The following is a 26,022-nucleotide window of genomic DNA, read 5'->3' on the forward strand; positions in this document are numbered from 1 at the left end:
GATGAAAGGAAGGTTTTTTTATGTAATGGCCTAGGCTGCGTCCACAATTTGCTACAATCTCTTGCAGTCTTGGATAGAACTGTTCCCAAACCAAGCTGTTGATGCATCCTGATAAAATGCTTTCTACAGCACAAGTGTAGAAGTTGGTGAGAGTTGTTGGGGGGATGCCGAACTTCCGAAGGCTTCTAAGGTTGGTGTGCTTTCTTGGTCGTTGATTCAAAGTGGGTGGTCCAGGAGAAGTTGTTGGTGATATTTACTCCAAGGAATTTGACGTTTTCAACCATTTCTACTTCGGCGCTGTGAACGCAAACTGGCGTATGTGTACCACTTCGCTTCCTGAAGTCAATTACTATCTCACGAGAAAGCTCTGGCAAAAAAAAAGCCGCACATTTCCTCTGTCTATGAGAATGATGCATATATGACTTCCAAAAACTCCAGATAAATTATGATGGTGAATTAATGTGGAGCTGGAAAGCACACTGAAATACTGTTGGAGGGGCCGTCTCTTGTGGCTGATTCTCCAATTGGTGATCATGCCTGCTGTTTGTGCATGTTTTATTCATCAAATTCCCCTGAGTTAACCATGGCCAACATGAGGGTATTCTCAATATGCAGTGGATTACTACAATTTAGAATCTTATGTGTGGAATGAAGATGGAACTGGATTCAATATTACTTTTTGGTTAGAGATTTAGATAATCAGTTGAAAAGAAAAATCATCAACGTCATGGAGAAATGGCAAGGCAATTGACATATTTTGGAAAACTGTACCAAATACACACGCAAGCACAATTGGACATGCGGGTGCATATGTGCAATTCTGTTCTGTATGAACCTCTTTTAGACTCTGACAATTATTATCACCCATCAAAGCTGCTTAAAACTGCTATTGATGGTTGATAGCAATGGGGTGGGGTGAGTGTGTTTATGACCCCTACAACATTAAAAATACAATATACTATTATGCTCTTAAATTGCAAATATACATTGCTTGAACCTGACATTCTCACTTGTCTTGTTAAGTCATGTACCTGACTGATTGTGTGTTGGTTTTCTTTCAGGTGGAGGTCAGAATGCCCTTTTTAATACTTACTTTGAAGTGTGGCTCTTGAAACTAGATCTTCTGATTGGCATTATTATATTGGTGGGAGTATCCCATTTACGTGCCTTGTTAAGCAGAACATTTATTTTAAATGTTCCTGCTGGTATTAAAATAACTGATTAGAAAATCTAGACTCTGAACTCAATTAAAATGTATTTTCATTTGGTGAAAAAGATTCCCTGCACTGCAGTGATTGATCTTGCTGCTTTATTTATATATCATTTTAATGTGGTGTCTTCCTGGTTAATGACAAAATCCAATAGTTGCATGTGATGTAATCTTGAAATTGATTAAAAGATCATTTACAATTTTGCAGTTTTAGATTTTTGGATTTTGTTAGGTTGCGTTATCACCCTCTATTGTCATTTAATTTATTGTCTTCTCGCCTATTAGAAACCTGCCCTTGTTCTCAACTCTGCTCCCTGCTGTTTTTCTGTCCCATTCTTAACTTTGTCGTCACAATTCTGTTGAAAGATAATCAACCTGAAACACACTGATGCCTCTCGCTGTGGATGCTGTTTCACCTGTTGAACATTTCCAGTGTTATATATTTGCTTTGATTGTATGTGCATTTGGTGTAGGTGTAGACCCTAAGCTTACTGAAGCATTTAATGAGATCAATTATTTAATGTTCTCCAATTGGCAAGCTGTGATTAGTGGGGTACTGCAGTAATTGATACTTGGTGCCCCAACTATTTACCATTTATACGTTTGGAAGATTTGGTGCTAAACCGCACTTAAAATGAGATGGAAAGTAGGGAGTCGAAAGCTTCACGGGAATTTGGACCATCTTTGGGCAAGAAACTGGTCGACACAATCTAACATGGCAGAATGTGAAGTTAATAATTTCAGTGCATAAAACAGAAACTAATAATTGGTAATTTTTGATATTCAAAGAGTCATGGTACATATATCACTGGAAACCAACTTGCAGGTGCATCCAAAATGACCTGTCCACCTTAATTGAGAGAACATTTGGGGCCAAATGAAAGATGTATTTTTGAAAGGAGACAGGGACTTGGTGAGATGGCACCCAGTGAAGCAGTGTTCAAAAAGGGATTCTTGCTGTAGAGTGGGTGCAGCTAAGGTTCACTGGACTGGTGGCAGGGGTGGTGAGTTTGCAACATGAGAGATGCATCAGACTATATTCTCTGTAGAAGAAGAGGAGCTCATTGAAACAGTGAAGAGTGATCAGTGAGAAACACTGAACATTGTGCCCGATGCAAGAGAATGTTTCCTTCCAGAGACATGCCAAACAAGCCTCAGAATGAGGAAGGCCATTTAGGACTGAAGTAAGGAGAATTTCTCTCACAATGAGCAGCAGACTGTCTGGAATTATTTACCCCAGAGGGAAGTGGAGGCTCAGCCATTGAGTAAATCCAAAATGGATGGCGATGGGTTTCTGGACATAGTAGAGAAAAATGGTGTTGAGTTAAATAACCCACAAGCTTGCCATAGGGCCAAAATGCAACAGTTATTTATTTTATTCTTGTGGCTATGATAAACAATGTATTCTGTTGTTCTGGTTTAGGTGTAAGTTGAGGTACACCCATTGTAGTCAGCTCATTGACATTCAGAATAAGTGTTTATACAAAGTGTACTCACAAATGAATATTTCTCATTTGACCTCTTTTTTATTTTTCCCCTCTCACAGGGCCACATTGGTACCACAGCAACCAAAAATATTGATGTCTACCTCCCCATGCAGACAAGCCAAGACAAGATGCAGCCAATGACTGTGGTGACAATGGCAAATGCAAGAGTTCAGGATCTGATTGGCTTGCTGTGCTGGCAGTACACCAGTGAAGGACGTGAACCCAAGCTGAAGTAATTAAATCACCTTATTTTCTTTCGGCTGAATGTGTTCCTCTTCCCTTTTGTTATCATGTCTTGCTCCACAGTGGAATCTGCAGGTGGTCCTTGGCTTGGCAAAGATGTCAACAGTTATCGTCCAGCAAAGCACAGTGGAAGATGTGCAATATCAACAATCAGAGCTTTAAAATGTAGGAAGCTTAACAGAGTTGCAGGATGTTGTAGAGATTGGCTGGAATACAATTGGTTCTTCTTCTTATTCTTCTTGCGTATGGCGTGCACACCAGGTTGATTGCATTCGTTGAAACAGGGCGGACCACGTGAAGGTTGCAATCTCCCACTCCAATCGGTGCTTAGTTTTAGAGTATTAGTTTTGGAAATACAATATGGATATAGGTCCTTCAGCCCACTGTGTCCACACTGACCATCGATCACCCATTCACACTAATTTCATGTTATTCCACTTCCTCGTCCATTTCCTACACATAAGGGGTCGTTTTTAGAGGCCAATTGACTTACACACATGCACATTTTTGCGATGTGTGAGGATACCAGAGCACCCGGAGGAAACGCATGGAATCATAGAGAACATACAAACTCCGAACAGAGAGCACCTAATGTCAGGATTGAGCCTGGGTCTCCGGCGTTGTGAGGCAGCAGCATTGCCAGCTGTGCCTCTCTACCGCCCTGTGTGATTTTGAACATGACAACACGTGTTTAAAATCTATTGCCTTGTCATAGGAACTAATATACAATGGGATGATAGACGAGCAGAACCCAATGACTTACAGGCAAGTCAGAATTTATTGAAATCCGGTTGATTGTACTCCATCTAAAGGAGGGGATTGAAATAATCAGAGATGCCAAAGCATGAATAAAGGCTTAATTTGCACAAAATGGAAAATGTGAGTTCAACGAGATCAAGGCAGAGGGGAAGAAAGCAGGATGAGGTACTGATTTTCAATGATAAGCCACGGTCATATGGACTGGTGAAGTAGGCTGAATGGCCTGCTACTAATTTCAATGTTTGTTGTGTGGATGACTAGTTCTGCTTTTCCAGTAGAATGGAGGGTTTTTTCTCAGGCAAGAGATTAATTCATGAGAGGCAGCCTTTAATATTGCGGCTGGAGATTGTTTATGCCCATGGCCTTGGCTTTCACGTTTACTGGAGCATTGGTTGAAATCAGCTCAAGAGAATTGTTGGATGATGGGCTTCTGTGGAGATTGGAGCAGGCTGATGTCCATTTAGACTTTAGCCTTCAGACATACAGCGTGGAAACGGGTCCTTCGGCCCACAGAGCCTGTGTCGACCAGCTCTCTCTGATACACTATATTACACACTAGGAACAATTTACAATTTTATACTTTACTAGACCAAGGGGGACCCGTTAGAGCAGTTGCCGGGGAGGGGGGGGGATCTGCAGCGTCACACAAACAAACTAACCCCACCCCCCCCCCCACCGATATATTAATATTATTCATTCGCTCCTTTTACTCCATTCCATGCCCTATCCACTCGGGTTTTCCGGAAGTGGCGGCGCTGGGAACGGCTGCGGCTCGCCTGCAGTCCGTTTGTCTTTTACTTTTTTGTGTTGTTTTTTTCGTTTTGTGTAGTTATGTTTTTGGTTTTTAGGCTGTGTTTATGTGGGGAGGGGGGTGGGGGGTGAAACGGGGGCTGCTGTCACTCCCTTCGGGGGAATACGACCTTTTGTCGTATCCCCCTTCTTTGCCTCCGTCTACGCTGAGGCCTAGCGGAGCCGGCGACCTCGGGACTCTGGAGGCAGCTGACAGGACTCGTCCTGGGCTCGCTCCCGGCCCAGCCCGGGATGGAACGGTGCTCCCGTGAGAGCGGCATGGTGAGGGGCTGGAGTGGCCCAGCCCGAGGGAGGAACGGCACTCCCGTCGGAGTGGCCCAGCCCGAGGGAGGAACGGCACTCCCGCTGGAGTGGCCCAGCCCGAGGGAGGAACGGCACTCCCGCTGGAGTGGCCCAGCCCGAGGGAGGAACGGCACTCCCGTCGGAGTGGCCCAGCCCGAGGGAGGAACGGCACTCCCGTCGGAGTGGCCCAGCCCGAGGGAGGAACGGCACTCCCGTCGGAGTGGCCCAGCCCGAGGGTGGAACGGCACTCCCGCTGGAGTGGCCCAGCCCGAGGGAGGAACGGCACTCCCGCTGGAGTGGCCCAGCCCGAGGGAGGAACGGCACTCCCGCTGGAGTGGCCCAGCCCGAGGGAGGAACGGCACTCCCGTCGGAGTGGCCCAGCCTGAGGGTGGAACGGTACTCACGTGAGGGCGATCCGGTCCGGGGGCTGGGACGGTGCTCCGGTGGCTGGGACGACGTTCTGGCGGCGGTGTCCAGAGTCCTGGGTTCAGCCGCGGGCCGGCGGCTGCGTGTGCTGGACTGGAGGTGCGGCGGCTTCGACCACCCCGGGCCGCAGTGTTTGAACCGGCCCGTTCCCGGGGTTCGGTGAGCTGCGGGACTGTTTATACCATCGCCCGGTGGGGAATCGCCTCAGCGCAGAGGGAGCAGAGGGAGAGACTGCAACCCTAAGATTTTTGCCTCCACCACAGTGAGGAGGTGTTTGGAGGACTCACTGTGGTGGAAGTTAATTTGTGTTTATTGTTGTTATTATTGTATCATTGTATGTATGACTGCAGGCACAAAATTTCGTTCAGACCGTAAGGTCTGAATGACAATAAAGGAAATTCAATTCAATTCAATTCAATTCAATTCAATTCAAAGCCGCCAACTGCGCAGGCGCGGCTGGAGAGGGAGAGGGGGAGAGAGGGAGAGGGTGAGGTGGGTAGAGAGGGGGGGGGTGCACGGTGTCACGGGAGGTCTGGTTCCAGAACGCAATACTCCACCACTCGCCCATAGGTCCCAATACTCACCACTCCTTAGGGAGGGAGGGGTGGAGGGGGAGGCGGTTGAGGTAGCACCTAGCCAGGTCGTAGAGCAGGACCTGGGAGGCTGGGGGTGGACATGGACTCGAGGGAGTACGGGCGGGCGTCGACCAGATGACAGCGAGGGCCCAACTTCATCTCCGGGCCCATTCTTTCTGTGTCTTTTGAAAAATCGCGAAGTAAAAAGCCGCCAAGTCTTTGATAATAAATGTTACCTTTAAGGATTAGTACAATTAAGTGAAAAACCGGGCTGTCTTTTGAGAACAATAAAAGCAACGTTAATGTATTAAAATTTTCGAAGTATGATTGAAACAGTCAGCACAAATATAAATCAACAACAAAGTATTTTGAAAGCTGTCAAAAATCTGTCAAAAATCACGAAGTAAAAAAACGTGTAGTTAAACTTTTTAAATTGTAAAGAAATGAGTACAATGAAGTGAAAAACCGTCTTTTAGGAACAATAAAAGCAATGTTAATTTCAAAAATACAAAAATTGCAAAGTCTTGGCTTTAAAGATGTGGAAGTGAGCATGAAGCAACGTTTGCAACGTGAGAATGACCGTTGGGGAGGTGGTGAAGCATTTGAAGAATGTTCTGGAATTGCTGCCCTCCCCCTGACCTGACTGGAAGCTGTGGAATATTCTGTGTGTGAAACGTCACTCCTGTGTGGGAGAGGGCGCTGAGCAGACCCATTGTGACGCCATTACCGAGAGCTGCTCGTTTAATAGTCTTTTGATATTTTTAAACATTTTCAGTAATAAGTCGAGAAATAAAGTATGACATTTTCAGATAAGGTGATTTTGGACTCGACGGGAAAAATGTCAACCGGAATATGTAAATATTATCGTTACCATGTAGTTTTTACGCGAAGATGTAAAAACACATACACACATACAAGATCAGACTTTTAATAAGTATATGATGATACGACAATAATTAACATAAGCTAATTAACCTACAAACCTGAAGGTAGACAAAATTGCAGGAGAAACTCAGCGGGTGAAGCAGCATCTATGGAGCGAAGGAAATAGGCAATGTTTCGGGTCGAAACCCTTCTTCAAACCTACAAACCTGTTTGCCTTTGGAATGTGGGAGGAAACCAGAGACCCCAAGAAAACCCACGCAGTCACATGAAGAACATACAAACTCCGTACAGACAGAACCTGTGGTCAGGATGGAACCCGGGTCTCTGGCGTTGCAAAGTAGCAACTCTACGTCTGCAACACTGTGCCGACCCACCATTATCTACTTGACATTCTTGCCTGAATATGATGGCATACACTTCATTTTGGCTTTCTCACACATGCGTCGTCATTGTGTAGCATTTATCATATTTGGTTTGTCATTGGGTGACATTTGTCATGTTTTTCATCACCTCTCGCCATTTGTGACCGGATCTTTGATTTAATCTGTGGATTGTTACATTTCTTAGCTCTGTCTAGGGCATAATATTTTTGTCTACCTTGCATCTGGTCCTGGGTGGGCAGCTTCAGGCTGCGCTAAATGGCAGATCCTCTTTGCCATTTACAGATTGTGGTGAAGGGAGTTTTGGTACTAATTGCCACAATATCCGCCTGGGAATGAAGGAAGGAACAGCCGATGCTGGAATGTGGAGGAAAAAAAAGCAACGTCTGGAGGAACGTGACAAATCCAGCAACATCGTGATTGAAAATAGAGAAACTGGAAGAAAAGGATGATATCCTTGAAGACAAGGTGGGAAGAGGTGTAGTCGAGGTAGATGTGGGAGTAGTTGGGTTTATACTAAATGTCATTAGTAAGTTTGTTTCTTGAGATGGAGATGCCACATCCAGAAAAGGAACGTTCCAAATGAATTGGTAATGGAGGTGACCACCGTCGATGGATCAATTCTGGTTGATTCTGGGTAATGATAAGTCAGAGTATTGGAGGGAGATTGATAATCGAATTGGATCATGCCGTAACAGTAACCTTGTACTAAGCGTCAGCAAGACCAAGAAGCTGATTGATGATTTTAGAAGAGTAAGGCCGCGGACCCATGAACTGTCTTCACCAATGGTTTGGCAGTGGAGAGAATCAACAATTTATGGGCATGTATATCTCTTAAGATCTATCCTGGGCCCAGCACATTCTTCTTCCTCATGTCTGGCCATCTTCCATATCACGTCTTTCTGGCCGGTCAGTGACGGTTGACGGTGGTTGCAGAATTGGCTACTTCAGTCAGTCACTGTGGTACAGTTTCTGTCATCAGCATTGCCCGGGATGCGCCACGTGAAGGCTTTTGCTTACATCCCCGGCCCAGCACATTGATGCAATCGTAAGGAAAAGCTCATCATCACCCCTACTTCCAAAGAAGATTGAGGAGATTTGGAACGTCGATGAATACTCGTGAACCTCTACAGGTGTAGGGTAGAGAGCATATTGAAAGGTTGCATCTTGGCCTGATTCAGCAATGCGAATGTTCAGGGACAAAGGAGATTACTTTTGAATTTGAGTAGAGGGTGCAAGTTGTTAGCAAAGGTGATCAAATTGCCGAGTCCTGTACCAACACAGTCCAATGTATTGAAGAAAGTTGGGGAGTTGTATCAGATTTGGCACACAGCCAACAAAAAGGCAGAGGGAGCGATGGCCAATATGACTGCCTGGATGTGTAAGAAGTGAGAGAAATCAAAAGACAAGTAATTGAGAACAAGTTCTGCCAGGCAGAAGAGTATGATGGTGGAGGAGATCTGGTTGGACCTTTGTTGCAGAAAGAAGTGGAGGGGTTTGGCATCTTCCTCATGGGGGATGGAGGTGTGTAAAAAGTGGACATCTAGAATGATGATAAGGTTTTGAAGGCAATTGCCAAAAAGGTGGCAGGCATGCAAAGTGTCCCAGATGTAGGTAGGAAAGAACTGGATAAGGGAAGACAGGTTGGAGCTGAGGAATGAAGAGACCAGTTTGGTGGGGCAAGAGTAGGAAGAATTGTGTGGCTACCAGGATAGTCTAATTTGTGGATCTTGGATAACAGAAAGAAGTGGGATATATGGGGTTGGGGCACTGAGGTACAAAACTGCCTGGTTTTGATGTGCTGGATCTGATTTTGGGTTGTTTGTATCTGCCATGCTCGTAGTGCAAAATGTCACAAGGGAGGGTGACAACCGTGAAAATGATACTATGTCTTCACATACCCAATGTGATGGTCATTCCTACCAGTATTGTAAAAGGCAGATGCATTTATGTGGGAAGGAGCTTGGTGAGATGAGAATGAGGTCTAATTTTGTTTTGGTTTCTCCTGCTGATAATATCCTTTGGGCGCAGTCAGTCGTGTAGAATAATGTGATGGGAAAGATGCATTTCTCAGAATTGTAACTGGGCTAGTTGACATTGCTTATTGGTAGTAAAGACAGCACTGTTATTGTTAAAATAGTTCATTCTCTGATATGAATTCTATCTCTTTTGATATGTGGCTTCAGGACAAGACTTCAAAATGAGAAAGTGTGTCCTTGGATGTTGATATTTCTTATGTTGTTAATGTAAAGTAATTTATTTAATTGTCTTCTGACATGTCTTATAACACTTCCAAAGGGAATAAGGAATTTTAAAATTTCCCATGGTTTTGCAGCTCGTGATAGCTGAAATGCGCCAAGCTATTGATTATAGTCTGCTGTGACATGATTCCTTTTGTTTTCCTTGCATTCTGTCACAAATTATCAAAATTAGATTTGCAAAGCTTTGTTGTTTAACATCTGTAATGTATAAAAATGCTGTTTTCTATACAGTCGTTCCTGCGATGACCCTTTTCACTTTCTCCTTTTGAAAAAAAACGCAGTCCTTATTCGTGTTTCTGATCATCAAGCTACCTCACCCTGTCAGCTCCACATTATTCTTGCTCATTTTGTGGTGTGTTTGAAAAGATTTCTTCCTCTTAACTAAATTCTCTGACAATGGAGAAGAATCAGTGGTTTCAGTTGATTGAATCAGGACCATCCAAAGACAGACATAATATGTAACAATAAGGCTCGTGGTTGAATGTGTTCTCCCAACATTTACATTTGCAGTGAGATTGTCCCCAAAACGTACAAATGGTCCAAATCATCTTGATCTTGTGAATGATTACAGTCATTGTACTTCAATGATAGAGAATTGGATGTACAAGTTCCTAGCTGTTCTTCAGCTGACAGCACCTTCTGTAGTCTTGCGTCCACCTGAATCATTGCCCTCCTGTTCACCAGTCACTCTAGCTGGTCTGCATTGACTCCTCATTCAACAGTACCTCAATTTATAAATCTTCATCATATCTATTGTCACGTGTGCAGAGGTACAGTGAAAAACTTTGTTTTGCATGCTAACCTAACTGATCAGATATGCTATACATAAATACAATCGTCAAATCCGAGCAATAGATACACCTTATGGTCAGGTCGGGGGGGAGTCCCCCCCCCCCCCCCACCACGGGTACCAAGTAATCCCATGCTACCTGCTCCTTGGTCAGATAGTCGGTGACTAAACCGTCTCCCCCACCTGGTTTGCCAGGTGAGGAGGGGGCTGTGGACCCCCAGCAGGACCAAAACCCGTCAAAGGGCGAAGAGTTTCTAATGAGCCAAGGCCCATCCACACTTCAGTAGAAGTTGCGATCACTGTCGTATATAGCATTGTAAGGGATGATGATTTAGAGCACACACCAAAATCCTATACTTCCAGCGGTGGAAGTCCGCAGGAACTGAATGACAGGGATGCGTGGTGCGTCAGTCATTGTTCCCATTTGGAAACCAGCACCACTGCGTCGCTAATGTTTTCAACGATGATGAATAAGGGAAAGATTCAGGGTGCAGAACATAGTTCCTGGTATTGAAGCGCATCGATTCCATAGACAGGCCAATGACCACAATGGGGTAGTGAGTTGGACAGCACCATATATTGTGGAATTAATATACCTAATCTCATTGGAACTGTTTTCCTCAACCCCTCATGCAGATTTGAAAATGTTAAAATTAAATATTCCTTGAGTCACTTTTTAGGGTTGCTCATATATTGTTTAAAAGCGTGCTGAGCTGTGGAGGGATCCGTGTGGCCTTGTATTTAATTCACAGAAGGTAACTATACAATTGCAGCAGGATATTGGGAAATGTCCCATGTTATCGGTTGTTTCTGATAGACAAAGTAGAAACATTCTGCTTAAGGTGCATAGAGCATTTTTGAGATCACACCTGGGATAACATGTACAGTAAAAAAAAATAGAAAGTGCCAGAAACACTTAACAGATCAGGCAGCATCTGGAGAGAGAATCAGTGTATGTTGCAGGCCCTGCTGTGACCATCATTGGTCTCCTGGTTAATAAGTTGCGACTAGGTCACAGTGCGTTGATAAGACGTTGATAAGACTAATAGAGCTAATGGTATAGTGTGGAAAGATTGGGTGGCCTGATCTTGTATCTGCTGGAGTTTTTAGATTGAGAGGAAACTTATTCAAACACAACATCTGAAGAGGTTATGTCCTGAGGATGTTTCCTTTTACTTGGAAATCAAGTTCAAGTTATATTTATTGTCACATACACCAATTGGTGCAGTGAAATTTGAGTTACCATGCTGCTCACAAATAAAATAAAATGAACACAACACTATAGAATTTGATATGAACAACGTTACCCATTGTGAGGAAAGGCAATAAAGTTCAGACATCTTCCTCTTGTTCACCCGTGGTCGGGGTGTCTTTGAGCCCTTCGCAGTCGCAGCAACGGCGGGCCCAAAGTTTCAGGCCCTCTCGCCAGGATGAACGAAGCGTCGGAACGGAAGAACACTCTCAGCGGCTTGGAGTTCCGAATCGGCCACATCTTGCCGGAGACCGCGGTTCCCGAAGTCCACAGCCCGAGCTGGGCGGAGATTCAGCACTGGCGATCCTCGGCAAAAGATCTCACGCTTCCGCGATGTTAAAGTCAGCGCCGCCCGTGGCTGTTAGCTCCGCAGACCACAGCTCCACGGTGTTAAAGTTGGCAGGCCCTCCGGAGCTCCAACACGGCGATTCCCAGTAAGGCATCGCTTGCTCCGCGATGGAATCCAAGTGTTGCACAGCTGCTGAAGCTCTGGCAGGAAAGGCCGCTCCAATCCAGATGGTAGGCTGAGGGGGGGGAGTGAAGATGCGGCTCGGAGTAAAGGCGCATCCTTGACCAGGTAGTGACTGGGAAACGGTTTCCTCCTTCTCTCCCCCCCGCCCCACATAAAAAAGACTAAAAGACCTCCCAAAGACATACTTTTAGACAGATTAAAGATAACAAGAAGGGTGACAGGACGGACAGCTGCTGGCGAGGCTGCCACACTCAATGGCGCCACCACTCGATCGAAATACAGAACCTTTTGGAATTATGGTGTCACAAATTTTGGAGATATGAGAAGACATTTTCTCACTGGAAATAGTTGTTGAAACTTAATTCGTTGAAATGGTTGAAAGGGTGGTTGAAATGGTAGAAAGGTTTTTAGTCAAGTAGGTATGTGATAAGCAAGGAGGAGAGAGTTTACTCTGGTTATGCAAAAATGTAGAGTTAAAATTATAATTGGGTCATGCTTAAAGAGATAGTTAGCCTGCTCACACTCCTAATTCACATACACGGAATTATATCACTTGTGCAAATTCATTCAAATATGCCCTCCCACATCTTAAATCCTCATGGGCTGCTGCATCTAAGCTGGATCTATCTCAGGTGAGCAACAGACATGCCAATAACACCTGAATTTTCTCACTGGTAAAACCCTCAACTATTCTCTTTAATCTTGTATACCTACATCACCATCCTATTAACTTTCCCTGCACTCCCTGCCCACTTCACTGTGAGATTACACACCCTTGATAGGGATTCACTGTTTTAAAACACACATTTTAAAGAAACCTCTGCAAGTTGCCCTTTTGCCTGTGTAAATCCAGTATCATTACAATGCCATTTTGCCTTCTTTTGTTTTATATCACTTATTAGAATATTGCAGATATGCTTAATCCAATTGCAATCAATGTTTAAATGCAATTTGATTGAATAATCAATCATTCTTACTGTTCCTTTCAACCTCTCTTAGAACTGGTTTGGTTTTAATCAATCTGTGGTCATCTGGGGTCATTCTTGAGGTCAAATATGTTAATGGCCTTGCCGACAAGAACTGTCTGTTATCAAGCGAATAAGTTGCGCTTCGGAGCGAAGCGTAGGCTTTGCCAGTGGGTCGATTGTTTTATGACCTGGGAAACAAATGATGTGTATTAAAAGATCAAAAGAACGGCAGATGCTGGAAATCTAAAACAAAGAAAATATTGTAAATATTTGGGAAGCCTGACTGCTTATGTGGCAAGACAGATAGAATTAGCGTTTTATGTCAACGACCCTTCAGCAGTGCTGGGAAGGATTGGGTAGTGTGGGTTTGTTTTGGAAAGTCACTTGCAGCATTTTTTTGAAAATGTGATGAGGAAAGTGTGTGTGATCTGGTCCGTATGAGTTTTCACATGGCATTTAGCAAGATCTCGGATGTTAACATGTTAGAAAATAAAACCCAGACTATTAAAAGACACAAAGTGGTAGAGTAACACAGCGGGTGAGGCAGCATCTCTGGAGAACATGGATTGGTGCCATTTCAGGTCGGGACCCTTCTTCAGACTGATTGTAGAAGAGGTGAGAAAGCTGAAAGAGAATGGGGGCAGCACAAAGTCTAGCAAGTGACAGGAGGATATAGATGAAAACAGGCAGATGCTTGGACAAAGGCCAGATATGAAAAGACAAAGGTGTGAGATAAAGAGGTAAGGATAGAAAAGACATGAACTGTGAAGCCAGAGGAAGGAATATAGATGAAAGGGAAAAGAAATAAATGGTTGTGCATCCAGGTGGGGCACAGGGAAGGGGGGAGGGAAGAGTGGTTGCTTGCAAGTTAGTTACTTAAAATTGAAGAATTCAATGTTCATACCCTTGGGAGTTAGGTAGCTGAGCAGAATATGAGGTGCGGTTCCACCAGTTTGCATATAGTCTCACTCCTGGAATGGAGGAGGCCCCGGACAGAGGTCAGAATGGAAATGGTAAGGGGAGTTGAAATGATGAGTAACAGAGATCCAGTAAGCCTTGGTGGACCGAGCGCACGTGTTCGGCAAAGCAGTCACATAGTCTATGTAGTCACCATGCTGATGTAAAGGAGGTCACATTTGTGAGCACCAAATGTAGTAGATGAGCTTAGCGGAGGTGTATGCGAATCTTTGACTCGCCTGGAAGGACTGTCGGAGTACCTGGATGGAGGTGAGGGAGGAGGTATAGAAACAGGTGTTGCAGAGGAAGTACCCGGGGAGGGGATGGTTTGGATGGGATGAGTGAACCAGGGAGTTGTGGAGGGAGCGGTCTCTGCGGTAGGCTGAAAGGGGCAGTGTTGGGAAGATGTGACCAGAAGTGGGATCACGTTGAGGATGGCGGAAATGTGGGAGAAAGATGTGTTGGATGCGGAGACTGGTGGGTGTAAATCCTATGTGATGCATGCGAAAATTAAACTGCATGGAAAAATTAGCAAAATAGTGCTAATAATGTTTTGAGTTCTTCTGACAGCGTTGATATATCTTTCCTGTTAATATTGATCAATGACATCATCTTAAAGCTTGCAGAATGCATGTTGAGGAAGGAAGCTGGAGACTGCAGGATATCGCTGGATTTTGCAGATGGACAGAAATGGCAAATGGAGTTCAGTCTGGTGAATATCGACGTAATGCATTTGAAGTCATCCACAAAGTAAAGGCAATATTGATTCATCAGGATGCTGCTGGATTGCAAAGTTTTTGCTGTGAAGTAGTACTGGCTAGAGTGGATGTGTTTTTGGAGCAGGGAAGGCTGAGGTACATGAAATTTGTGAAGGAATGAGATCCTGCATCCTAGCAGTGAGGAACATAGTTTTCAAGTGTCAGTGGAAAGATTAGAGAGGGGGAGAGGGGGGGGAAGTGAGATCAACTATACCCAGAGGTGGATGGGCAGGGACATCACTGTTTGAAGGGGTGGTGAATGCAGAATATTTCAACCATTGGAACTACATTTAGAATGCTGTAAACTGGAAAACTTCGAAGAAAAAGCATGACTTCAGGTAAATGCACATGGAAAAGCACAAGAACAGGCCCTTCTGTGCACAATATCTGGATCAATCATGTTCCCAAGACTCTCATCTGCCTACATGTGATCCATACAAAATCATGAGAGAAATAGAACGGGTAGGCCCACAGTCTATTGCCCTGAGTAGCATAATCGGGAACCAGCGGACAAAGGTTTAAGGTGGGGAAGATTTAATGGACACCTGAGGGGTAACTTTTTACACAAAGGGTGGTGGGTGTATGGAACGAGCTGCCAGAGGTAATTGAGGCAGGTACTATTGCAACGTTTAGGAAACATTTAGACAGGTACATGGGTAGGATAGGTTTATAGGGATATATGGACCAAATGTGGGACTAGTGTGGATGGGCATGTTGGTCGGTGTGGGCAACATGGGCCGAATGGCCTGTTTGCACGCTGCATGACTGTGACTCTGACTATGATTAGTCAGGATAGCTCTTCACCAGCTGGTGTTGAAGAGATGGCAAGAGAAGTTTGCATTTTATTTGGCAATAATAAGTAATATATTTGTAAGTTTGCCTTTTGCTTCCAGTAATAGTTAAATGTGTATAATCACTTCAAAAACGTTCCTCCCACTCACCAGATGTAATTTTATTTGTTGCTATAAAGAGACATTCCATCTGCTCCTTCATATAACTCAAAATACAAAGATTTAAAAAATGAAGTGAAATGTGAAGGATGTTATTTGAACTTTAAAATACTTCCAGGAATAAAGAAGGCGCATGTGCTAAACTGTTTCTACCTTTTCAAACATTTATTGTTCCACGCAGAGTAGTTTAGGTTGAAATTCTTTGTATCTGTTTCTCCCAACATTTCCTCACTGCCCATGCAACAGGAGCTGAGGGCAGAGTCACCCTGGCCAATTCTAAAATACCACGCAACTTTCGAGATAAATGGCAAGCCATGCTACTTACACAGAAAACCTCAAGGCTGCACACCTTGCACGTGGTTTCCTTGATAGACAGGAATTATGAATCATGTTTCTGTTTTGGTATTATAATTTGTTTACAAACATATACCATTCTGAAATTGCTATTTACATTATCATTAATGGTGTGGTAACATCTGTATTACTTAAAGCAGAACTGAGTCATGACAACTGATCTCGTATCAGTTTATATTCTGTATTAATAATGTCATATTTGAACTGATTTGTGGAAATTTGTGAATTAATTGGTGAAATTGCAAATCAGTTAGTCAGTTCAATAATTCATCGTCAAGTCAAATCAATAAACTTTGTAAATCAACTCAATTTATTCATAAATGATCTGTAGATCAAGTGACCAATTAAACAATTAGCATGCACTTTGTAATTTATTAATTGAGAAATCAATCATTTAATTAAAATTCCAAATTTAAACCACACATTTTAGAGACATAATGGCATATGAATAATGGAATAATATTTTACACTAGTGTTATTTGTGCCAACATTTTGAAGCCAGTGATACCTTGACATCGGGAGAGGAGGTGGGAGAGAACTGAATTGGTCCATTAGCTCATTGTCTCTGCCCTCCCCTGTCCATTCACTGTCACCAGCAAAAAATTGAAAATCTTATTGGTTTATAACTTTCTTAAAAATCTACAGATGCTGAACATTTATTTTAAATTATTAGCGTCATTCATTATCACAGGCATCCTGTCTGGAAAATAAAGTGTTTCGATTTTTGTTTGGGTGCGTTGTCTGGGCAGCTACTGCATAAGGCATTTGGTTACCAGCTCAAACTTGGAGTTTCAATTTCAGTGATGCGACTTTACCAACTTCACGGCTGCAGGGTATTGACAAGATCGCATATGGTAGACTTGTACAGAAGTTTAAAGCATAGAACAGCATAGTACAAGAACAGGCCCTTTGGTCCACAATGTCTGTGCGGAACATGATGTCAAGACCAGCACTTATCTATCTGCACATAACCCATATCCCTCCATTCCCTGCCTATCCAAACATCTTTTAAATGCCACTAACAAACCAGCTTCAACCATCATCATCCCGTACCAGGCACTCTCAGCCATCTGTGTTCAAAAGCTTGCCTCCTTTAAACTTTGCCCCTTTCAACTTAAAGCTATGTCCTCTAGTATTAAAGCCCATGGGATCTGAGGCTTGGTAAACTGGATTCCATGTTGGCATAGAAAAATAGGTGCACTAGTAGGCCATTCAGCCCTTCGAGCCAGCACCGCCATTCATTATGATCATGGCTGATCATCTAAAATCAGTACCCCCTGTTCCTGCTTTTTCCCCATATCCCTTGATTCCTTAAGAGCTAAATCAATCTCTCTCTTGAAAACATCCAATGAATTGGCGTCCACAGCCTTCTGTGGCGGAGAATTCCACAGATTCATAACTCTCTGGGTGAAGACGGTTTTCCTCATCTCAGCCCTAAATGACCCACCCCTTATTCTAAAACTGTGACCTCTGGTTCTGGACTCCCCGAACATTGGGAATTTTTTTCCTGCATCTGGCCTGTCCAATCCTTTAAGGATTTTATATGTTTCTATAAGATCCCCTCTAATCCTTCTGAATTCCAATGAATACAAGCACAGTCGACCCATTCTTTCATTAATGTCAGTCCTGCCATCCTGGGAATTAACCCGGGAATTACGCTGCACTCCCTCAATAGCAATAATGTCCCTCCTCAAATTAGGAGACCAAAATTGCACACAATACTCCAGGTGCAGTCTCACCAGGGCCCTGTCCAACTGCAGTAGGAATTCCTTGCTCCTAAACTTAAATTATTTGGCAATGATGGGCAACTGAAGGCTTTATTCACTGCCTGCTGTACCTGCATGCATCCTTTCAGTGACTGATGTACAAGCACACCCAGATCTCGTTGCACCTCCTCTTTTCCTAATCTGACACCATTCAGTTAATAATCTGCCTTCCTGTTCTTGCCACCTAATAGGATAGAGGGCAGAGAGTTGTGGTCAACGGGTGTGTTTCTGCCTGGATGTCTGTGACAAGTGGTGCACTGTAAGAATCAGTGTTGGCACCTTTTGGATGATATTGTAAACTGTCTGATTACTACGTTTGCAGACGACACTGAAATTGGTGGAGCCAAAGATAGCAGATAAGGTTGTCTGAGGATATGGCGAGACATGGCTGGAAAGTGGGATGGAGCAGGGACACGTGGAGTGTTGTATGGTTATAAAATCTTTCACTTTCCCCAAAGCATGTCAATTTAATAGTCAGGCCGAGGTTTGGTGTATCTTCGACTGCTGGAACATTTTGGTCAGCTTTGATGCACTTGGTAATAATTGGGCGAGTAGAGCAGGACAAAGACACATCCTTTGTCTCTTTAATTTTTTTTTGTTTCAAGTTTTGTTTTCCATTATCTAGGAAGATATTTTAATAATAATAATAATAATAAACTTTATTTTGGACTCAAGGTCCAGACAAGGGGTGACATTACATAAAAATGCATTGCATATTAAAAAATATCATAAAGTACATAAAATCTTAGTATATCACATAAAAGCATCATATATTATATATTAAAAAAAAAACACAATACATGAATTAAAATCCAGAATAAAAGAATGATCAATGTCCTACAACAAGACAACGATACCAGTGTCTCCACAGCTGGGATTCATAGCGTGTAGTGCTAAACCTTATGTTTGACAAGGCCACAATAATTACATTTTTAGAGTCATTTATCCTGCAGATTTTATTGTTAGCTTGTCCTCTTTTACTCTTTGCATTTCCCATCGTGTCCTTATCTCTTCTGATTTGCAATGTGTAGATGGTGTTCATTGTGTATTCATGAAACAATGTCTTGTGTTGCATCAGAATTCACTAAGGGAATCTTCTGGGCAGAGTATGGCAAAATGGATGTTATTAATAATTTTTATCAGTAGTACTTGGAGAAGAAAATGTTCATTTTAGTTTATGGCAAAGTATACTTTCTGAGAGCATTTATTCTGAGAGCTTGCATTCTGAATGGCCTTGAGTACCCATGGCCTAATGTTGCAAGATTCAACTCTGAATTTGACAATTTCATTTTTTTAACTTCTGGACTAGAGGAAATTGAGTGGCACATGCTGTTAGATGCTTGAGGAATGCATTTTCGAGAAAAAAAAATTGTTAGCTGTAAAATATCAATGTTCTTTAACAGGTAAAAGTTGTTGATTTTTCATTGGTTTAATCTTATTATTTATCTCTGCAATTGGATGAAAGATTTAAAAAACTTTGTTACAGTGGAGCAGTTATCTAAGCTGCAGTGATTTATCAAAAGCTACTAGAGGTTCTGGAAATTGCAGGAAGTGTTTAGCAGGTCAGGCAGCATCTGTGTAAGGGGAAGAGGTCAATATGCCCAGTCAGTTAACTTTTGTGAAGTTAAAGGAACAAATCTCAGGCCACAAAGTGAAATGTCTAATAGGATGTAATGTTGGAGATTAAATGACAAAGTATTAATGTACAGGACCGAAGAGAATAATGTGATCCTAAAGAAATAAAAGTTTGTTCCAGTGGTATGCATAAGGGCAACCATGATCACCGCTTGGCACTGGAGCTTGTTGGACAGAAGGCTGAAGTGACAAGCATCCAGGGTTAGGCTTGCAAACTGAAGAGCTATTTTTAAACGAAGAGTCACCTATCCATGTTCTACGGAGATGCTGAAGATGCTGTAATCCGCTGAGTTACTCCAGCACTTCATCTTTTTTTTTTTTTATTAACCAGCATATGCAGCTCCTTGTTTCAGGGTAATTTTGAGCTGCTTTTGCTTTCTTCATTCGCCTTTCCAATTATCAGAGGCTACATTGTGAACAACGAATAGAACATACTAAATCAGAAGCACAGCTAGCCAAAAATGCTGGAGAAACTCAGCGAGTGAGGCAGCATCTATTGAGGGAAGGAATAGGTGACGTTTCGGGTCTTGACCCAAAACGTCACCTATTCCTTCGCTCCATTGATGCTGCCACACCCGCTGAGTTTCTCCAGCATTTTTGGCTACCTTCGATTTTTCCAGCATCTGCAGTTCTTTCGTATACAAATCAGAAGCGCAAGTAACTCACTCTAATGTTGAAAATGCCTTTGACCTTGGATGGAAATGAGCAAAGATGATGGATCATTAGTTGTGGAAGAAGATGCTGTGGGGAAAGGAAAATGGTATTGATGAGTGAAGCAGTATGTTGATGAAGGAATGTCAGTAAAGAGGAGGAAGGTGCACATGGTGGTGAGATTCAAGCTGGAAGTATCAAAACTTGAGGAAGCTGATAATTAGTGTGTGGAAACTGGTGAATTCGGTCTCCAGTTGGTTGAGTTGGTAGGAGTGTTGAAAATCCTTTTAAAAAAAACCTAAAGCCAGGTCACTTAAAAATCATCCAGGGTGATGTATTTTATCTGTCGGAACCGAGTGGTGTTGATGGAAAATTGTCCTATGCAAGAATTAGTTCAATTCATTCATGGTGCGAGGGGAATGGTCATATGGTCATAGTTAATCAGGTAGTAAGGGACTGCAGATGCTGTTTTTTACCGAAGATAGGCACAAAATGCTGGGGTAACTCAGACTGAAGAAAGGATCCGACCCGAAACGTCACCTATTCTTTTCTCCAGAGATGCTGACTGACCTGTTGAGTTACCCAAGCATTTTGTGTCTATCTATTGTTAATTGGGATTGGCCAAGGTTGAGTGCCCTCAGTCATCCAGGTGCTGGAGATGAACAGTGGCTGTGGAGAAACACCTGGGATTGAACTTGTGTGTTTTGAGAAGGCTTCCTTTTTCATGATCAGGCATAGATGGGCAAAAGGGAAAGGTAACAGCAAAAGATCAAGAAATGAGCACCTTGTGAAAAGGCAGTTGGTGAGCAACAACAGTTCACATGATATCTTACAAACATGTTTATAAATAAAAATGGAAGAGAAACTGGAAAATGAAGAGAAATTAAAATGGGATTTTATTCAAGATGTGATCGGACAAAACGACAGCCATACATATTTATGAATGTTCCTAGTTTTTGTCCCATTTTCCAGGCTTTATAAAGAGTGTAGATGTATAATACTTGCATGTAGACATTTTTCAACTGAGTTACTACATTCAAATAAGATAATGTACATCATCTTAATTTTCTGGCCCAGTAGTTATTACATATTATAATTTTGTCAATTTTATACATCACTGAATTCAATATTGTTGGATAGAACCAAGTCAAAATATTAATATGATAAACATGATTTGAAACCTAAATTATAAGCTTAAAGAATTGTGCAGCTTTGTTGTAAAATGCCATGCCATCATGCCGCTTGGTCATGCAGGGATTTGATACTTGGAAGAGTAGAGATAAAAACCAACCAATTCAAACATTATCCTCGCTCCCTCATGGCAATATATTTTTGTGAAATCCAGCTTTGAATTACTGTAAAAGTATTATTTTATCATCGCGTAGTATTGATCACCATTCAGATTGATAACTATCAACACAGAAGATTTCCAGAATGCTAAACAGTGGTACAAAGGTGTGAGAGACTTCTGAAATTTTAAAGGAGACATTTTGCAATTGTTAAAATAACTTTGAATATTTGTTATCTGCCTCCCACTTGCCCATTAGTGAGTAACTACACCGTGGCACCTCGTGTCATCGGAGCATCTGGAAAGCGCTTGCATTCCAGTGGTCATCTTTTTGTTCCGTCAAGATCATAGTGCAGCTCCATGCAGAAACTGTTTGCACACAACAAATTCCCACAAGCATCTTATGAGAAAAATGACACTATAATCTGTTTGATTGGAGGCATAATTCTTGGAAAGGATGCACGGACATTTTCCATAACCTATTGTCCACAAGTGCCCTGGGGTCTTTGATGGTCTCTTGAGAGCTAATGAGGTTTTGGTTCTGAGTCTTCCCCAAAGGCAGCGCATTGTGCTCTAATGATTTATTGACCTGGATTCCATTCTCAAATTTCTGACCTAGGGTGAAAAGTGTTACCACTGAACCATGGCTGATATGTTTCAGATGTAGATGCATTGATGTGGTTGTTGGGGTTAGACCTGCAGTAGATTCCTCATGGAGACCCATGGACATTCATCTGAACAATATGAATGAATGAACTTTACAAAATTATGGAAGTCCGTTTTACTGGAAATATAACTCCAAAGGATATTTTAGTGTAATAAATCATGCTGCTGTAGCGGCTTTACACGTTGAACTCCTGTGCACTTGATTGCAATGGAATGCAAGTTCCCCTGAACGAGATTGATGAAAATTTCAGTTTTGAGAGGCTAAATTTTGTCCAACTGTTAGAATGTTGTTCTACTTTCATCAGTTCTCAGGGTACCTTCATACTTGAAATTATGCCCTCTGATCAGGGAATGTCGTAATGATCACGATAACTCAGTATTTTCATTTCCTGACGTGATGGATCAAATGACTCTGTTGACGGAGGTTCAATGATCGGGCCTTACCTTGACCTTGAGTTGCCACCTACCCTTAATGCACAGCTTGGATAAATGTATTTTTAGTCTCTGGAGCATTGGTGAAGATTAATGGTTATCTAAAAAATAATTTTGTTTGTGCTGCTTCTAAATGCAGAAAATAAATTGGATAAATAATTTGATTCCGCACTAGTATTTTCGTTTTAATTTATATTGGAGTTAATTTATAAATTGTAATAAAGATGTGGAAAAATACCAATTATGTTAAATATAGACGTGTCAGTATTTCATTCACATGAAGATAGACCATGCACATGGAGAAAATAATTGATGATGCTGAAATAATGCTGTTAGTTGTTGATGGATATTTTGGATCGAAAATGTGTTAGTATACCACAGTGATGCTTGTTAATTGTCTTGGCCTTGCCCAGTAGCAAAACCCTAGCACTTTGCTAATTTTCCAGCTAGCCAGTTGAGATGGATCAGATATTCCTTCATCAAATACCTAAATTTTTAAAATGCATATTGTTACGCATTGCTCAGGATGGGGTTGGAGGGAGAGAACATGATGAAACTGAGGAAGTACATGAAGATTCGCTCTGCCTGAATTTTTGTTCATAGTTGATAGAAAACCAAACAAATTAATAAACACCAGAAGTTCAAGCAGATCCAGTGAACATATGCTGTTGATGCTTTCCTCCTCCCTTTTTCCTTCCTTCTCCCCCCCCCACCCTCCATCAGTCTGAAGAAGGGTTTCGGCCCGAAACGTCACCTATTTCCTTCGCTCCATAGATGCTGCTGCACCCGCTGAGTTTCTCCAGCATTTTTGCGTACCATATGCTGTTGATGGCTTGGTTTGTTCGGCATGCATCTGTACGATTTAAAATGATTTATACATTCCTGATGGAAAATAATATGTAATATCTTCTGTATATTTGTACCATTCCTTATTTCAGATGCTGCATTTTGCTTTGAATGTTCCTTTGTGCATTGGGAATAAGACGCTAATTATGAGAGCAATTGTATTCCCTGTGCCTTAACTTAACTGCAAGTTCCCTGTTCAGCTTGCAGCTTCTGTCTCTTTGTACCACCGGCCACAGCATTCTGAAGCTGTCTTCTGGCTTTAGTCTGTCTCATCTGTCAGCATGCTTCTGTAAGTCTCTCGTGTTCTGGTTGCCTGCTGCACTCGAGAGCCAAAAGAATGTAAATGTTTAATCGTCTTTAAAATCAGATTCCCACTAACCATTAAATATTAGTCTGGACTGCTTTGGAAGCACTTGTCCATGGTTAAATAGATTAGGTTTTAAAAATGTGTGCTCTGGTGAACATTGCATTTTCTTATTAGCAATTGAGTGTTCCTTCATTTCAAGCCTGTGAACCATGATGCTGTTTGCTTAGACGAGAATCAGAATAACGCCAGCGGATATGTTGGCAAAACTACCCACGGCATGGTGGGTTTTCACAATTTTTTTGCCAAAGTCTCTGTTCTGCTTACAAACATGAGTGGAAAACTAATGTGTTAAAATGTAAGCTCTTGTGCTGTTACATTTATTTGAAGCTTTATTTTTTGCAAAAATTATTGCCTTTTTTTGGAAGCAAACCACTTTTTGGTGTGTGTGTGTGTTCTCCCCCCACCCCCAATGCACTCTCTTGCCCAATCAGGCTTTTGTTCATAAACCGGAGGTTAATGCAGCCAGAATCTAGACCACAGCCGCCAATTGACCATTGCCGATTTGACTTTTTCTAATGCTCACTGTTCCTTCATTACAGTGAAAAAGTGGACGTCTACTGCCTTCATATTGCCGAGGATGATGGAGAAGTTGATGGCGATTTTCCACCATTGGATTCCAATGAGCCAATTCATAAGTTCGGCTTCAGTACACTGGCACTAGTTGAGAAGTACTCACCGCCTGAGCTGGCAGCAAAACAGTCTCTCTTTGTTCGCATGTAAGTTTATTTAAAAAATTTAACTTTCATTTTAACGTGAACACTAATTCCACTTTGACCCAGAACATTTACATGGACAGTGTTGCAAAAAGATATAGTTTGGTATGTTTTATCAAATTTCATAACTATTCAGGTGTATTGTTAACCAATTGAGTGATGCTCCATGTGTGAAGTATAAAGTGCAATTGAGTACCCTTATTCTATTTCACAGAACCCCGTGAACATTTCGTAAACTCACACAAAAAAAAATTACACGATAAAAGGCAATTAAATACCCCCCCTTTTTTTTTAATCTTGTTTAACCTGGGGATGTTTTATGTAATTCCATACTAATGAATGTTTTATTTTGTTAAAAGTTATAATTGCGCACGTTTCCTCTGCAATGTTTAGTTAGTACTACTACTGTTGGTTGCTGTAGAATTGGAGAACTCTCTGAGGAGCCTATGCAGTTTATTTAATGATCAGCAGACAACTAAACAAATATCTGCAGTCATGGTTCCTTCAAGAAATCAAAATGAGCCTTCTAATTTGACTCTGATTACAAACTCAAAACTAAGATCAACATTTGCTGCACTTGATTTTTGTCCCTGTTGTTGGTCATGCTTTTGTATAATTGCCAAGTATTCATGTCACTTTTAATTTCACATTAGATCTTTCGTATACATTGATTCAAAATACCAGGTTGATGATAAACATGCACTATAAACCACAGCACCGTTGGCACAGCAAATAGTTTGGTGGAGGAATGAATGCTCAATAACTAGAAATATATCGCATAATTAACCCTTCACTGATTATAAATCTATACATAAGATTAATCTGTGCATCTTAATCACTTCTGAGAGCCATTTGTGCCCATGATAAAATTTATTTCTCAATTTTTCTCCATAAATGGATTTTTCCAGGTTTTATGAGGGTACAGATTGTGGAATACCTAACAAAAACAGTGTTAACATTGTTAAATGCTCTTGAAGTTTGTTTACCGCCTGATTAGTGCCCTAGGGTCAGTATATTTGTTCAGCAATTTATTTACTTTTTTCCCTACAAATTAATTAAATAATATGCTGCATACCATATTCTGATGTCTTTTTATTGATCATTTTTTTCCTTTCTTTGACAAATTGCATATTGCAGCTGTAAAGTCTATCCTTGAGCTGATACTGCTTTATATTGTGTACCAGTATTTGATATGGCTGTGTGCCAGTTGAAGTTCTTGCCCTTTACATTTTTTGAGTATTACTATAGTTTGTTATTCTAAAGCCAGATTGTTGTTCCAGTCAGAAATCTTACATATGGACTTAACAGAGATTTAGAATAAGTAAGCCTGACATGGTTTCCTTTTTGGCAGGGGAGACTGTCTGGGATTTTTTTTTTCAGGTTTTTACTTTTCTGGAAACTTGGAGAATGCTGTTCAGATGTTCTGTATAATACTTTCAAATGACAAATAGGATGAGGCTATTCTTTTTCATGTTTAATTTGATATGAGCATTGCAAAATAGAGAGGAGTTTGAAGTTAAGGTCATAAAACCCAAAACACAGCATCTGGGCATGCAAAAATGTTTTCTGTTATATTTGAAGTACTCTTGTCAAAAATGATATTAAAAAAACATGGATGTTTAAGCCAAGATGGAATATGTGCACCCTCTGCTCCCCCCCAAATCAATCCATGTCCCTGCCCTGCAAAATCTGGTTACCATACTAAATGATGTCTTTCTACATTGTCCTGATATTAGTTCACACAGATCACCAGACGTGCTACTTGTATGAAATGTAACTTCCACTTTATTAAACAGAATTCACATGCTCCAACTTGATAATTTTTTATTTTAAATCTCT

General features: G+C 41.8%; 1 protein-coding gene across 4 annotated transcripts in view; it reads left to right on the forward strand.

The window, feature by feature from the left end:
* The window catches only part of mapkap1 (MAPK associated protein 1), a 244,578-nt gene that overhangs the window by 103,512 nt on the left and 115,044 nt on the right, over positions 1-26,022 (forward strand). For all 4 annotated transcript variants that reach the window (XM_055659816.1, XM_055659815.1, XM_055659817.1 and 1 more), the window contains 2 exons: positions 2,757-2,929; positions 24,010-24,186. In XM_055659816.1, the coding sequence (XP_055515791.1) occupies positions 2,757-2,929; positions 24,010-24,186 (350 nt within the window). The remainder of the gene's footprint in view (positions 1-2,756; positions 2,930-24,009; positions 24,187-26,022) is intronic.

This window comes from Leucoraja erinacea, chromosome 31 (assembly GCF_028641065.1).
Source record: "Leucoraja erinacea ecotype New England chromosome 31, Leri_hhj_1, whole genome shotgun sequence".
Classification (NCBI taxonomy): domain Eukaryota; kingdom Metazoa; phylum Chordata; class Chondrichthyes; order Rajiformes; family Rajidae; genus Leucoraja; species Leucoraja erinaceus.